We start from the raw sequence: 16,801 nt of genomic DNA on the forward strand, positions 1-16,801 counted from the left end.
CAATTTTTTTTTTTTTCTCAGTAGGCAGCTGTCAACCTTAAGCTTCTTGCAGACCACATATCCCAAATTTTTAATGGTAGATGCTGGAAAAGCTGTTTAGATCCTAGTTGGCTATTGCTGTCAACAACTTACTGTGGCTTCTGGGAACCGCAATGTGGCAGTTTAGGTGAAAACTGTAGGGTTGATAGAGACTTGTTCTGCTTCTGACTTGCACTGCTACTTTGGATTTCCACTTAATTTTTCTGTCGTTCCATTCCCTGCTTGTATAACAGCTGCAAATAAAGAGACTTAATTGTTGTTATTAAAGCATTTTGACATCTACAGTTAAAATGCTGTAGATGTGCTTAATACTGTTGCTGTGTTTAATATTCTCTGCTAGTTTCTGAAGAGCTCTGCTCTGCACACCCGAGAGGCAGAAAATGCCTATTACTTAAGCATTTATATCAGTTTTTGTGATCTTTCTCCTGACTGGAGCCTCCCAGAGCTGGAGACCAGCACAAAAACAATGATCAGAGGAGAAATCCAGAAAAGAGAAATGAGAAGAAACAGCTTGGTTTCAAACAAAAACAGGGAAGGAGGGGGGCAGAAATCAAGAATCTTGGATTGCACTGAAGCCCACTGTCCTCAGACTCCACGGGTGATTTAGGATCAAAGGATGCAGATGGAAGGATTTGTTCATGCCCCTTTGTTCTTTGTAGATGTTTTTGTTTATGTATAAGTAGATGTTTTTCTAACTGTATTTGTTTATGCATCATCTAGATGTATTAATAAAATTAGCTTAGGTCCTCTCCACTCTGTTCAAAGATGGTGTTCTTAGAATTGCAGAAATAACAGTGCTAATGTGACAAAATTTTTGACTTGGGTAGCTAAAGAAAGTTGAATGTCCTTTGTCCAGACTTTTGCAAATTGAAGATTGTGTTTGTGTGTCTATGCCTTTGTTCTTGGTTTATGTCTAACTCATGAACGTGTTTATTGTATAAATATTGCAGGCCTTCAACTCATGTTTTGGAGATAATACCTGGTGGGGACAGGCAGAAGATCTGTCCTTCAGTTGCTTGCTTTTATTTTTTAGTTTTGGATTATGGTGTATCAGCAGTGTATGTCATGGGTTGCTCAGCAATGCAATTCTGTTCTGACTAAGTTTGCCTGTCACAGCTGTTCTGGAGCTCAGTCCTCACTAGAGAACATTGCAATAATTCAGTATAATCCATCATCCTCTGTGCTTTTAATACAGTGTGCAGAAGGATGTGTGAGGGGAAGCTTGTAGATTTCTAACTACATAGAAGCTAAATTAGAGGGCTTGGATCAGGCCCTCATGCCACTGGAAGCCCTCATACAAAAATGGCTTTAATTGTAATTGGAAATCACATGGGTAATCTGTGACTGTGACTGTAACAAAAATGTGCAATCTGAGGAAAAACATTGCTGACTTTGTAGAGTCTAAAGACTGGAAAAACAGGGGTGTTTGAAGCAAGCAGCATGTCTAGTTAGTATGAAGGAAAGCTCATACAGAATGTGTCAATTTAATAATTTGCCAAACCAGCCCTAAATATTGAATGACAAGTTGCGTGTGCATGTTCTTTCAGATATGTATTAAAAAACCTGTTTTCTTACCAGACTGTGAGGTTGTGGATAGTGGAGTGTCTGTGCTTACCTTGTGCTTTTATGTTTTCCCCCCTCCAGAGTCGGGCATCAGCATAGAGCAGTGTGAGCACGTGGTGTCCGAGCTCCAGGACAGCATGCGCAGAGCCCTTCGCCTCTACCGCAGGGTGAGTGACTGAGTGACCTCACACGTGGACTCTGGTACAGTGGCTGGGCTTTGCAGCCCAAAGACATCTTACACAGAGTGTAAGTGCTTGCTGCCTCAAGGTGTTCTCTTGACTGTGAGTTCAGTGATACAAGCTGCCTGGCTGTCCCCTTGACTGCACCTTCAAGTTGAACCAGGGATACAGGAGCTCCTGATTTCCAGCTCTTGGATTTTCCAGTGGTTTGCTATGGTACTCTGAGCAAATAAATTAATTTCAGTCAGTTTAGCCTTTCTGTAAACTGAGGATAACAGTATGCTCTTTTTCAAATGAGTATTAGGGAATTATTTAACAGTTATACAGTATTTCAGGGATATGAAATATTACAGTAGCTTTGAGTTTTATTACCCATCTGTTCTTTGACTTTGATGCCTGGGAAAAGGATTAGCAACTGTGGGATACCATGGGAATCCAGCTGTGAGAAGAACATGCAGCTCTTCTCCTGTCCTTCTCACCTCCAGACCAGAGCTACATGCAGAGCAATATAACAGCTCTTTGTTTCTTTGCTTAGCACTGATCTGTCAGGTCTCCTGCAATGAGTGTGAGACTTTGATGGTGAACATCTGCCACATGGTCCTCCGCAGCTCTGGCCACAGCACTTGCATAAGCTCTCTGACCTTGCTGTGTTCCTGGGACCAGCTGCATTTGGCAGAGAGGAGGGACCAGTGACTGTGGCCCTGTGCTGCAGCTGGGAAACACAGTACCTCCTTAAGCCCACTATAAGGGGAACACTGCCCAAAAATGTGCTTCCCATCTCTGTCCTATTGGACTAATGCCTCTGGATTTTGTGCAGCTAGGGAGTATTGGATGCATGTCCTGCTATATGTCTAAATGGGCAGTCTCAAATGTTGAAGAAAAGTAGACTTGATTGGTCTGCAAGTCTTTAAGGCTTTACTTCCCTAAAGGGCTATAATCTGAACCCCAATGCTCTATCTGAACCCCAATGCATTCCTTGTTTTCCCCTCCTCTTTGTTTTCAGGTACTAAATGATATGGAATCTTCTACTGACAAAGACAAAATAGCAGGCCTCCTGACAGAAACATTCTCCTCAATGAAGAGAGAACTGGACTCTCTGAAGGATGCAGAAGAGCTTCCAAAAGAAAAGGAGGCACTGGTGAAGCCACAAGATAACCCTAGCCCACAGAATGAGGGATGTGGTGCCAATCTACCAAGTCCCAAGAGCTTGGGAGATGAGCAGACACTTGCTTTGTTGGAACAGTACTCAGAGCTATTGCTGCAAGCTGTGGAACGACGCATGGACAAAAAACTCTAAGAGGGGTGGCTTACGGGTGTTTGTGAATACACAGAAATAATCACAAGAAGAGGACCACAAAGAGAGCTTCACACCAATGCTACCATCAGCTGGTCTATGGCTGGTGGGGATCCCTTTATATAATTGATTTCCTCAGGCTCCAACAACTGACTGGTTCCAATTCTTAACAATGTGCTGGCCACAGTTTTAATATTTGTTTCCCAATGGTCTTCAACTTCCTGTCTCTAAACAAAGTCTTGAAAGAGGAGTTAGGAGAAATTGCCTTGAAATTTCTTCATAGCCAGGAGGTCAGATGTTTGACACCTAAAAATACAAAGAAAATCCAGTTTATCCAAGAAATTCTGAACTGCTGACTAAAAGCAGAAGTCCATGTGAAGCCAACCCCTTCCTCTCCAAGACTTCATGAGCATCAAGAATCAGACTTTTTATGGGCTTATTTATTAATTTATTTCTCTTGACTGTTGCTCTGTGCCACGTTTGTGGCTCTTACCTTTGTCCTTTAAAAAAAACTGTCAATCCCTTTGCCATATCCCAGCGAGAAACAATCTCTGTATTATAAATCCCCAACAGGGAGACAGGCTGGAGTGTCTGTGCAATTAATGAACTGTTCTTCTGCTTAGATCTTGTCTTGCTGTTCTTGCTTTTCCTGCCTTAGTTTTGTTCCCTGCAGTAATCCTGCTGTTGTTATGACAACCCTGTCTGCCTTGCTATTGTGTCAAGACAGTCCCCACACTGTATTTTATCTGCATTCACCTCCAGGGAAAGGCTCAGTATCCCTTGGGCCATGCTTTGGAGATTACTTTATGAATTCATAGTGCTGTTTTTAATCTGGAATTTGAATACTTCAGACTGGGTTTTCTGCAGACATTTTAAAAATTGGATTTAGATACAATACAAAAGTTTGTTTCAGCCAGCTTTCATGATTAGGAATTGGATATTGACTTTGTTATGATTTATTTTTGGAGAAGTGACATGGAAAAGCTGGTTTCCATCTCATACAGTGTTACTATGGGTTTGAGAGATCTTCAGTGCCATGGCTCATCTCTGTCATTTGTTCACTGTGATAGGAAAATGTTTTCTCCTTGCCTTTACATGAAAACAGAATACTTACATCCCAAGAAAGCTGTGATTCTTTTACATTTTGTAAAGCTATTTCAAATCCCCACACAAAATTATTTCCTAAGAACTTCAAATGAGATATTTTGGGGTGTGATGACCATCATTTCCCCTGCCTCTAGCCTCTTTGCTTTTCATGAATTTCTGGTCTGAGAAACAGCATCTTCTCTTCTTGCCTTTATATGTGCAATATTCTTCTTGCCCTGTGGAGCTTCTCTAAACTCATGCTAACTTGTAACTTAAAATTGTTGTGGCTTAAAATTGTCCAGCGATGTTTTTTAGGTCAATGACATAAGCTAAGAAAAACAATTTTAAACCAATGAAATTTTTCAGCACCTTCCCCCTTACTCCCGCTCCTTTCAACAACAGGGGAAAATACACAAAGTGTTTTATTTCTTGCATCTCCAGTCAGTCTTGCATTTATTTTAAGACAGCACAGTGTAAACTGAGTTCGTAAAACTAATGCAAGCAACAAGAATTTGATGGGAGAGAGACTGCTAGCATCTGTGGAAGTCAGTCAGAGGCTGCATCACTTGGTTACAGAGGTTACAGGGTGGAAGCAGGTTTTTTTTCATTTTACTGTCCTGGCTGCTGTTTCTCTGAAACCCTGTAGCACTTGAAAATGTGGTCTATTGACTTCTCTGTCTTTCTGTGACTGCAGATCTGCAGTGCAGCCTTTTTTCTGCTGGTCTGGCCAGACTGGCACAGGACAACCTGTTTCTCCTGAGTAACTCTAGGGCTGAATAATCTGCAGTTCTGTCTCTCCCCTAACAGGTTTGCTGCCTGATCACTGCTGAGTGCTTCAGGACATGGCAGTATGGGAAACATTTTGAGAGCTTTCCAGCTCCTTCTGCCTGTAATTGAAATCTGCCTAATCATGTTTCAGGTGTCCTTGCTAACCTTTCCTTCCATGGGCTTTTACTGAAACTTTAAAGGGGTTATTTTCTAGTTCTGTCTCTGCACTGTATTCTGCTGAATCCGCTGGTGTGCTCGGTCCCATGGGCAGCTTCTCTTGCACAGACAGGTTTTGCAAAGGAAGGAGTTGGAAACCAGAGAGGAACTTTCTGGCAGTGTAAAGGTGAGCTGGAGATGCCATGAGTGGAATGTGTGATAACAGTCATGTTGGGTCTGTGATGGAAGTTAGTGTGGGTCAAGCTTGCTTTTGAGGTGACCGGTTCCTCCACTTTCAGACTGTGAACATATGTCCTAGTATACAGGGAATTTCTTGCTGTACTGGGGCCACAAGACACTCAGGAAATATAGCAGCCCCTTGAACCCAGGTATATTTTGGTACTGTTGATAATGGTTTGAGGGTCCTTTATATTACTTCCTTGTGCAATTTTATACCATTTTATTATTTAAACATTGAGGTAGTGACAAGAAGCTCAGAGATGATACAGAAGAGCTGAGTGGTGAGAATGAAATTACCATGAAAGTAAAGGGCAACAACCAGCAAAGCTGGCATAGAGATATGAAACAAAGCTCCTTGGAAATAAGTTGTGTGAAGCAGATCTGATTTTTAAGCTGATCAGAGTGGGTTTTGTTTCCTGGAATGGATTTTACTTGGGGTCATGGCTGTATACAGAAAACCAGAGGTAAAATCTGATCAGAATGATGGCGAGAAAAGTGTTGGGCAAGTAGATCAGTTGGAGAATGGTTGTGTAGTTTAAAATAAATTTAGAATAGTGTATGTAGGAGACTCAGGAAAACAGTAGAAGTAGATATGGTCTTGGTCTGAAGAATACCATTTGGCCAATACCTGTGAATGATACAATATAAAAAGGCTTCAGGAAAGTAGATATAGGACTTGGAGATGGTGATCTGTAATTGAAGGATGAATGGGAAAGAGTTTGTTTTTAAATATGTTCTATTGAGCCTCTTGCTTCTTCTCTTGCAACTGTTCTCTAAGCAACTTTTTTTTTTTTTTTCAATGGCAAAGTCCTGAGCTGCTTGTTCAAGGCTTTGATGTTTTGAATCGAATAGAAGCCCAGTAAAGGATATGCTGGTGCCACAAGTTTGTTGCTGAGAGGGGTGAGGGGGATAGTGTTGCTCTTTATGATTTAAGACTGATCTAACTAATTGTTCCCTGCTAACTTCCTATTGCTGGCAGTAGGAAATATTCCTAAAACCTCTAGTTTACAGAACAAAAAGAACATAAATGAATTGCATTTGCACCTTGTGAATATGTTTCACTGCAGGCTGTCCATTGGGCCAGGTAGAGAAATAATGAATGGTAATTGCCTGGGAAGTCAAGAGGCTTGTCAGAGGAGGTAATAAATATGAGTCTATCCCTCTTAATGGTTTGTGATCCCTCTTACTGGTTTGTGTGGGTGTTAGCATAGGCACAGCAAGATACTTGTATTATAAGTTGTTTAACATAAAGCCTGAAAAAATAATTTGGATCTACCTATCCTCTTTACATATATTTTCCCCTCTTCAACCCAGCATTCCTGGTCAAAATGAGAAGTTTTAGGTTTCTTTTCCATCTTGCAAATAGTACTGCTTTGCCTGTGGAACCCCTCAGTTTGTTTAAGGGCTCTCTTGAATTGGGACAGTAGGAAAGGCTGCTACCAGAAAGGGCAGCAAACTGTTGTATTTCCTGCTGCAAGCAGGTAACACCTTCCTCCTCCCCATCCCTCAGCAGCACTCAGGAGCTGTGTATGGGAGTCCACCTTTCTTCCACCTCCTCTCTCAGGTTGTCCTCTCCTTTCCATGCCATCTCCCAGGTGATGACTGGGGCATGGCCTTACAGCAGCCCCCTCCCCAGCCTACCCGTTTTGCAGACTTCATCATGACTCAGAGGAATTGGGACGTTTCTTTCTGGGAGTAGAAACATACCAACTTAATTTTTTAAGAAGAACGAATATGTATATAATTATATATAAGAAAAAAAAAAAAAAGAAATGCAGGTATTTAAACACCCTTGGTAAATTCATGCATGTATAGTGTCTTCCCCCCAGCCCGTTGGATGTGTAGTATGCAGGACACTAAATGACAAAAACCTCATTGAAATGGTAGACAGGTCTTCTAGCAGCCCCCCCGAGAGAGCAGGTGGTTCCTTCTCTGGGTAAGTCGGGCGTGTCCCATGTTTCAGATCTGTGAAGGACACGGGGCGGCTGGGGCTGTGTTCGTGTCACACGGGGACACGCGCGGGGCAGCCGCGCTCGGACAAGCCATGAGCGCCCCGCGCGTCCCTCCTGCTCCGGGCAGGCACTCCTCGCCCTGTGCCCCTTCCTGCACTGCCCTCTTCCTTCACTCCTTTAAAACACAAACAGAAAACCCCTTCCTGCTTTATTTATAAATGCGTGTTTTTATACTTTCGGCTTTAGGTAAAATAATACTTTGTCTTTTTTTTTTAATTATTATTTGGGAAAATAATAAAAAATTCCTTTTGTTGTTGTTTTTTTTTGTTGTTGTGTTTTTTTTTTTGCACTGTGAGGCTCCCCCGGGAGCTGTTTTTAACTCTGTATCCATTTGTACTTGGTGTCTTAAACTGTTTCAATAAAAACGTGACCATTTGTTACCGAGCTGCGGGGCTCACTCGAGAACTGCGCCCGCGGTGGGAGGCCCGCGGTGAGCGCCGGAGCGCGGAGCGGGGCGGGGGAGGCCGCGGTGACCCCGCCCGGGGCGGGCAGTGGTGCTGGGCCGGCCCCGGGTCCGGCCTGCCCGCTGCTGCCTCGGCGAGCGGCAGCGGCGTGGGGCGATCAGCGGCACCCACTGTGCTGCCGGCGTGTGGTGGGTCCGAGGTCAAAGGGAAGCAGAAAGGCCCCGGCAAGAAGAAAGCGAAACTCGAGAAAACGTTCCTTTAATGGTTGTTTTTCTGTGTATAAAGTAGCGAAACAAAGCACTATTTCAGCTTCCAAAAAATCATCCTGTGGTATCACCTCTGTGTTCACTTCCTGTGGCACAGGCCCTTTATCCCTCTATCCTCAGGCGCTGGCCTGAGGTTTCCATCTGGCTCTGAAAGTGCCCTAACACCCTCTGGGTTTTAGCAGAGGCATTCTGGATCCGTGGGGAGCACTGCTTGGTGTCAGCATGGCGAGGCTTGTGAAGCCTGTGTGCTGGCAGGAGGTGCTTGTCCCGTTGTCCTGGGATGCTGAGTAACGCTGTTTATTGTTTGCCTGGACAGAGCTGGGCTGGCCGGAGTCCGTACCCTATCTTGATAGGCCTCCGTCCCCGTTGGAGTTCTATCGAGAGTGGGTGAGTCCGAATAAACCCTGTGTAATTCGCAATGCCATCAGCCACTGGCCGGCTCTGAAGAAATGGACCTCAGCATACCTCAGGTATGAGTGAGCTGTGGAGCAGGACCGGTGTTCAGTTTTGGGTGACCTCACCAGAAACCCCTTGGTTAATCTTTACTCTTATTCGTAAGATTAGCCCAGATTCCTTCCTGGTTCTGCATGAAGGTGCTCCGTCTTCCCAAGGTCAGGTGTAAGTGTCTTCCTTGCATGTATGCTGCCCTCCCAGTTCCGATGCAGCCAGGAGGGTGGTGTTGTGGCTGTGTGCAACCAACAAATTCAGGCTATTGAAACCCACACAGCTGGAGTGGGGCTATAATGGTGTAAGAACAGACTGACTTGTTTGTGACTGAGCACACTGCGTTTTCTTCAAAAAACGAAAGGATGAGCATTTTTACAGTGACTGAAATTTTAATGGAAAGTCCTCTTTTAAGAGAGGATTTGTGGTTACACCTAGTATCTATGGGTCAGATCTAATTCTGTGGGGTTTAAAGCTAAATATCTTATGGAACTAAGGGCTGTTAGCCTCATGAGGTGTGTATCTATCAGTTTCTGTCTACCCCTTCTCCCTGCTCAGTTGCTTTTGAACATGTGAACCCTTGGATTTGACTGAGTTTAATGGCCACAATATCAAGCTCTGCCATGACTGGTGAAAAGAAGTGGCCAAAGAGGACCCTCTGTCTGCATGGAGGAAAAGGGAGATCCCTTGTGAACTGTCCTCTTAGGAGAGAATTCAGAGAAGAAAAAGAAACTAGAGTTGCCTTGACTGCGGGGAACAATTGGAGCAGAATGTCGGAGTCCTTACCAGACAGCAGAAAATCTAATCTAGAGACACCCATCCATGGAGAGACAGGCATCTTATTTTTGCTGTCCTTGAAACATGTTTTTAAAATAAGCAGTATGTAATATAAGAGCTAATTGCAGGCCTGGATATAAACCTTTGATTTGTTTTGCAGGGAGGTGGTAGGTCCCAAGGTGGTGAGTGTGGCAGTGACACCAAATGGTTATGCAGATGCAGTGTTTCAGGACCGTTTTGTCATGCCAGAGGAGCGCCAAATGCCTTTCATGGACTTTTTGGACATTGTGGAGAAGAAAGTGACCTCTCCCAACGTATTCTATGTGCAGAAGCAGTGCTCAAACCTCACTGAGGAGTTCCCTGAACTTGTCTGTGATGTGCAGCCTGACATACCATGGATGAGTGAGGCACTGGGTAAACCCTTAATCTCTCATATTTAGTAAATATTTTGCATGGAGCTTTAAAACAATCATACACATTTAAAACAATTCACTGCATGGTGAATACTTGTTCTCTTTCTGAATGCCGCAGCTCAGTTTGATTTCATCCTCTCAGAAAGCAGAAGTGGTAAAATACCTAATAGAGTAATCCAAGTTTTGGGGCTGGATTTCTCTGAAATCAGTATCTTTGTTGTGTATTGGGACCCTCACAACTGAAAAGAGGTTCTCTAACGCTTCTTTACATTGATTGGCTTTTCTTTGATAGAGTCATACTTTGGCTTAGTGTTTGCAGTGTAGAAGGAGGTTGCTGTTGTTCACAGAGTGCTATTTGCAATGAAATCTGTCATAGTTATGAAGGAAGTTATAGGACAGAATTTGGCAGAAAATTATTTGAAATGTTTTTTAAAAATGACAGTTTGTTGTTGTCATATATTTCTTTTTCCTAACCATACAGGGAAGAAGCCTGATGCTGTGAATTTCTGGCTTGGGGAGTCAGCTGCTGTGACATCTTGTACGTATCCTATGTAAAGGCAGTGTAAATCTTCTGGTGATTTCAGCACAAGTTTAAGCTGGCTTGTTTTGACTTAGTGGCTCAGGAGAATGGTGTGGTTTTTCTGACAGGGCAGTTCTATTTTAACATGCTTTTTTTGCAGTCTTTATTCTGCCCTTCTGAGCCTCCTGCTGCTGTGTCTCTGGGTGCATTTACCTGGCATTGGGTCTGGCAAGGCACTGACAATTTGCTTCATTGAATGCCTTTGCTACAGCATGATATTGTGACTTTTCCACTGGCTGCAAGAGGAAGAAGCAATCTGATTATAATAGGGAAAACTGATACTTTCAGTTTACTGTAGTTTCTGCTGCAGAGAAGGAAATAGCTGTGATATTGTCTTTCTCCCCATTTCTCTTTTTTTTTTTTTTCTCAATCCTAGTACATAAAGATCATTATGAGAACTTGTACTGTGTAGTATCTGGAGAGAAATATTTTCTACTGCATCCACCAAGTGACCGTCCCTTCATCCCATATGGTACATCATTTTGCTGTGCAGTGTGTCTGAAGGCTGGAAGGAGGACAGACTAAAACACTGAAAGATGTGAAAAAAGGAAGCTGTGGTAACATTTTGGTGTCTATGCAGTGTTAAGCTTTCCAGTGTGAACAAAAATCTCTTCTACTTCATGCTGCAGGTAGTTTGTAATACAAATGTTATTCTGAGGCCAGGTTTTCTAGTCCAGGAAAGTAATGAGGTCATTGCTTCACTCATCTTGAGTCCTGTGTCCAGTTGTGGGCCACTCAGTTCAGGTAGGACATTTAGATATTGAAGCAAGGTAAGAGAAGGGCATTAAAGCTGGTGAAGGTTCCAGAGGGCAATTCCTATGAGGAGCAGCTGAGGGAGCTGGTTTTTTTAGCCTGGAGAAAAGGATACTCAAGTGGGAACTTACGACTCTCTAGAACTCCTGGAAAAGCGGTTGTACCAAGATGGGGGTCAGGCTCTTTTCCCAGGCAACCAGTGACAGATGGAGGTAATGGTCTCAAGTTGTGCCCAGAGGAGGTTTAGATTTGACATTGGGAGGAATTTCTTCACATAAATGTGCTTAGATATTGAAATGGACTGCCCAGGGGAGTGGTGAAGTTGTGTGCCTGGAGGTGATTTAGGAAAGACTGGATGCGGCACTTAGTGCCATGGTTTAGTTGACAAGGTGGTGTTCGGTCATAGCTTGGACTTGATGATCTCAGGTGATCTCAGATCTCATCTCTTGATGTCTTTTCCAACCTAATTGATTTTGTGATGCTTGTGGCAGTCTCTTCAGCTTTAGAATGTTTAAATTATTTAAGTATATTGTCAGTGTTGTAGCATGTCATCTTTGTTGTTTTACAGGTTTGGATTCTACCTACCTGCTTTTCTCTAGGAAAAAAAAAAAGCCAGGAAGCTAAAAGATTACTTGTATTTTAATGAAATATTCAAGCTACTAACTGAATCTCTGAAAACTGAGAAATGAAGAAAGAGATTCTTATGACAGCATTGCTTCACACTGCCTGTTTTCTGTTTCTTTGTGTGGTTTTCCTATGTGCACTGCAATCATTGCTATTGCAGAGTCATCTGAAAGACAGACAGCTTAACTTTATACCTCATAAGACTTAATTTCCCCATTCCTTGGTTTTCAAACCATCAGACAGAGTGCTCTATGATGGAAATAAAATTTTGGCTAGATGTGTGCTGCTACAGTATTTTATTTATACTGTTTTTATTTTGCTTACAACCTTGAAGTCATAGAATCACAGAATGGTTTGGGTTGGAAGGGACCTTGAAGATCATTGAGTCAATGCCCCTGCCATTCAATAGACCAAATTACTCAAAGCTCCATCCAGCCTGACCTTGAATACTTCCAGGGACAGGGCATCCACACCTTCTCTGGGCAACCTGTTCCAGTGCCTCATGACCTTCATTGTTAAAAAATTCTTCCTTGTATATAATCTAAATCTACCCTGTCTCAGTTTGATATCATTAACCCTTGTCCTGGCCTTGGTAAAGTCCTCTATCTTTCTTATGAGCCCTTTATAGGTACTGGAAGGCCACAGTGAGGTTTCCCCAGCACTCTCTCTTCTCCAGGCTGAACAACCCCATCTCAGCCTTTTTTGGACAGGTGGTGTTTTATGTATGTGAATGTATGAAATATATGTGTGTTATAGGAGTCCTACTTTGTAAAACAAGTGACTGTTAAAGCATAGAACAGAGATAATGCTTACATTTCATAGTGTGTAGTAAAAAGAGAATTCCATCTTTTGGAGCATTTGGTTAATTAATGGAGAGAAACTGTCTCAAGGGAGGGCTTAGAAAACCACAAGTGCTGAAGCAATGAAAGAAAAGCAACCAGCAGTATCTGAAGCAATTGTTGAGCCCTGTCAATTAAAATTAGAAATGAAAGACTGGCCACAAGTCACTAATAACTCTTGTGAGTGCTTCTTTGTTAGACTGACCTAAGATAGAACACCCAACTATAGAATGATGTGTAAGTCAGGGGTGCATTTATGCCTTCTGAAAAGGAAAGAAAACAGTTACTGGAACAAGATAGGACTGCCATACAAACGGACTTGGAGGAGAATAAGTATTATTCAGACTGACTGAAATAAAAGTATATTAAAAACTGGATAAAATTTGAAATGGAAAAAGGGAAGGGTAGTGAGTACAGTAAGTTGAAAGTTGTTTTGTCTTAATTTTTCTTGGTGAAAGTGTGGCATGCACTGCCATTAAGTTCTCTGAATTGTATAATTTAATTCTTTCTCTGGTTCCAGAGCTGTATCAGCCAGCAACCTACCACGTATCAGAAGATGGTTCATTTAAAATTGTGGATGAGAAGACTGCAGAGAAGGTAAAAAGTTTATAGAGAATGCAGTTAATACAGTAGGGAGAGTTTGGGGCATTGCTAAGCCCTCAAACTCAGCATATTGGTTGATATTTAGAAATCCTTCCTTACTGGAAAGAGAATGCCCAGATATTTCACTTGTATTTTACTATTTGCAAAGGATACCCAGCTTCCAGAAAAATCTTTACTGCACACCTGAAACAATTAATATAATTGTTGCCTTGCACCAGACTTTAATAGATCCACTAAAGAACTTTTGTATGCGTTGGCAAGAAGGGAATTGATTTCATTATGCCTGAAATAGACCCCTCTACATTCACTTTCTTTTGGCCCTCTACTCATGTTCACAGTAGTATCACCCAGTGCAATAAAATGTACCTGTCTGAATGAACAAGTTGTATTTTCTTAGTAGCAGCAATATTTATTTGATTAAAATGTTTAGATCTGGAGTCACTTTACAAGTCTCAGTAGAATCTGAATCCCTTGCCTTTTGCCTCTGCAAAGTATGAGTAATGTTACAACAGAACTTGAACTGGGGCTTGTTCTCTGTTTCCAGACTGGTGCTCATGGAATTTCATTCCTGTAATGCAGCAAGGTTGGAATGCTGAGGTTTTTAATTCTGTAGGGCAGAGAAAGAATTAATGCAGGCAAAAGGGACTTCCTAGAAAGGAGGGATGTTTCAGCTGCTGGGAGTAAAAATTACACCAGAGAGCCTAAGAAGAAGAAAGGAATTTCTAAAGAGAGTGCTGCAGATAAAGTATTTAAATACTGAATATAGGAAGAAAAAGCAACTTAAGGGGCTGGAGATGTTTTGAAAGTGAGCCACGAGACTGCAGTTTCATGGTTGACATTTATTGCCTTTTCTCTAGTTAGAAATGCATCACCAAAGGAGGCACATCTTTGCATCCTTGACCTATTCCCAATTGATTGTGGAAAGCTGTGTAGCTGTACATGTTTTGCTAGACCAAGTACATGTTGTGTAACCTAGTGAGTTTGATTATCAGTTGTTTTTCTGGAAGCTTGCTGGAATTTTTTGCCAGGGTCAGTACCATATACACACTCCTTTGCCTTTAGGTGCCCTGGATCCCTCTGGACCCCTTGAAACCAGATCTAGAACTGTATCCAGAGTATGCTCAGGCAAAACCTTTGCAGTGTACCGTGAAGGCTGGTGAGATGTTATATCTGCCTTCTCTCTGGTTCCATCATGTTCAGCAATCTCATGGCTGTATTGCAGGTAAAATAGACAGTATTTCCAGATACATTTTTGAACTGTGGTGGGTGTGCAGCTAGATATCCCACAGCAAAGCACCACTGGGAGCAAAAGTTCCTTTAAGGTTATCTGCCTCTCTGTAGGAGGGAATAACAATCTTGACAGATCCCATGGGGCTGTCTCCTTGCATATATAATTTTGGTTATAATTCATACCTTTGTCGTCACAACATGAAAGATACTCTGTTTTCAAAGGAGCAGAAGTCTGCTCTGACCCAGTCTCTTACCTTGTTAATAACGTTGTGTTTGTGTTACTGTTCCCCTGCACTTACCAAAAAACTTGTCATCGCTTTCTTTGTAGGATTTATCATCATCTCTCTATTTCTTTTTTTTTTTCTTCTCTCCTCAAGTGAATTCCAGAATTTCCATCAGTGCTCCTTTGGTACATGTGGAGGGGTGGGGATGGTACAAGGCATTATTGTTATGTTGTGCAAGTTTTGCAAGGTTTGAGGAAGAGATTTTTGCTGGAATTTTTGCTTGTTCTTTGTCTGGAATAATCCTGATAATGCTGTTAAAGAAAAAAATATTTTGAGCAGCATAACACTAGTATTTGTATAACACTGCAAATATTGCAAGCCCTTTTTTCAGTTCTTGTGATTCTGTGATAAAAAGATGATCTAGCATTAAGGCAGTAATTATGATTTTTTTTCCCAGTGCTGCTGTATCAGACCTTAAAGATTTTTTTGAAAAAGTAGAGTTGTTTCCAGCTGCAAGCCCCTGGCCACTTTTTTTTTTCTCTGTTTAGCAGAAATATCAAAGAGTTTGAGTTTATTTGTCGTTTAGTCTGTTAACTGCAGTACAGTCTGTATACACTTGAAAAATCAATATTCTCTTTGTCTGGTCCAGTGAATATCTGAGGCTAGAGGATATCTTCCACCAAGAAGCATTGGTATAATATTAGTGTATGGCTTAATTTTCCTAGGAGACATACCCCAAAATTAGCAAGGGAAGCAGAATTAAAGCACTGTCTGATTGATGACCACTGTGAAGTAGTGATGAATTTGCCATCCTTTACACAGGAAGAAAGGTTCCCATCCAGATATTAAACTTTGCAGTTTGGTGGTTTTTGTCTAAATAGAAACACACTGTTCCTAAGCTACTGTTTTGCCATCTTCTGCTCCAGTGAATCTCCAATACAGAGTCTGAAGTTGGTTTGGGTTAAGACACAGTTGCATTGGCAGCACTTTTGAAGAACTCCATTGTTGTTTTTAGCTGTAGTCAGAGATTTGCTCATTTCTAAGTTCAGTCAGTAGTAAGGAAAAGCCTGTACTAACTGAAGTGTGTAAAGCAGTCTATGAACACATTGATAAATCATTGCATTCTAGCCTTAAAATGTTTTTCCCTTTTCTTGTCTCCTCAGTGAATTATTGGTATGACATGGAATATGACATTAAGTACAGCTATTATCAACTACTAGATTGTCTCACAAAAGCTGTGAAAATGCTATAGCAAAGGTGGGAGACTCGAGCCTGTGATGTCTGTTTCTGATGTGATGCCTGCTTCTGATGTGATGCAATCATCAGCATCTGTGACTGGAGTACAAATGTGATTCCCCCAAAAAGATCTGAACATTAAATTATGGTCAACAATGCCTGCTGAACACATCATGGCTATTTTTCTTGATTTCAGAGTCCAGAGCAATTGGCCGGATTTTTTGGTTTATAAGTAGAACTTTGATTTTGAGGTCTTTGCATGTTGCCTTGGTGATGGTGAGAAAAATAGAATGTGAATGGAGACAATCCAGGTTTTGAAAATCCCAAACCAGAAGCCCTGACTGTTCAGATCTACGGATTGTTTTCATTACAACCCAAGTGGACAAGGAAGGATCTGCTCTATGCATCAGGCTGCAACAGTCCAATGTATGCATTCTGTTTAAGGCAAAAGTCTGTCCTGTTGTAATTCTTTAAGTTCAGTGGCTGTGATATTTTGATGGTGAGAAACTACAATTTCTGCAATAAATAGGTCAGTTTAAAGCTTATTTCTATACTAATTTACTTTTTTTTCCAAAGTAAACAATGGCTGAAGGACATCTAGGAGGACATGCAAAAGTCAATGTTGGCTATTTTCCAATAAAAAGCTACACGTTTTTAGTGCTGTTTTTTATTTCTTTTCACTGCTGTATTTAAACATAACTGCAATCTCTTACATCCTAGGGATGATTTTAGAGTTGCTCTGCCAGAGCTGCAGTCAATCTGCATAGCATCTGTGATCTCATGGCATGAGGTGTGATTCTGCAGCTTGCAAGCTCACTGATTGTTTCATTCCTTTGCCATTAATTGTTGCTTAGTGCATGGTCAGTCAAGTTGTTATGGTTCAAACAGCCATAATTCCCATTTGTATTTCCACAGAATGGGATGGGACAACTCACGAGTCTGAGACCCCCAGGGTTGGACAAGAAGGCTTTTAAATATGCAGACATTGCAAAAATGTAGTAATGTTGTTTATGAAAACCAAAAGCTGGTGTTTATTGTCAAATCTTCAAACAGTTCCTTAGAAACATTATC

The 16,801-nt window shown here is 41.7% G+C and overlaps 2 protein-coding genes across 4 annotated transcripts in view; both read left to right on the forward strand.

Moving 5' to 3' along the window:
- Positions 1-7,717, forward strand: part of MAPKBP1 (mitogen-activated protein kinase binding protein 1) — a 100,616-nt gene extending 92,899 nt beyond the window's left edge. For all 3 annotated transcript variants that reach the window (XM_041409073.1, XM_041409163.1, XM_041409242.1), the window contains 2 exons: positions 1,684-1,769; positions 2,785-7,717. In XM_041409073.1, coding sequence (XP_041265007.1) covers positions 1,684-1,769; positions 2,785-3,078 — 380 coding nt within the window. In that variant the 3' untranslated portion in view covers positions 3,079-7,717. The remainder of the gene's footprint in view (positions 1-1,683; positions 1,770-2,784) is intronic.
- Positions 5,766-16,365, forward strand: JMJD7 (jumonji domain containing 7). Its single transcript, XM_041403109.1, has 10 exons — positions 5,766-5,855; positions 7,155-7,261; positions 7,634-7,767; positions 8,324-8,477; positions 9,389-9,642; positions 10,123-10,179; positions 10,598-10,693; positions 12,958-13,034; positions 14,103-14,262; positions 15,658-16,365. Exons 1-10 carry the CDS (start codon positions 5,766-5,768, stop codon positions 15,744-15,746), a joined length of 1,218 nt encoding a protein of 405 aa, XP_041259043.1. The 3' UTR covers positions 15,747-16,365.
- The last annotated feature ends 436 nt before the right edge of the window (positions 16,366-16,801 follow it).

This window comes from Onychostruthus taczanowskii, unplaced genomic scaffold (genome assembly GCF_017590055.1).
Source record: "Onychostruthus taczanowskii isolate IOZ18803 unplaced genomic scaffold, ASM1759005v1 scaffold1, whole genome shotgun sequence".
In the NCBI taxonomy this organism is placed as follows: Eukaryota; Metazoa; Chordata; class Aves; order Passeriformes; family Passeridae; genus Onychostruthus; species Onychostruthus taczanowskii.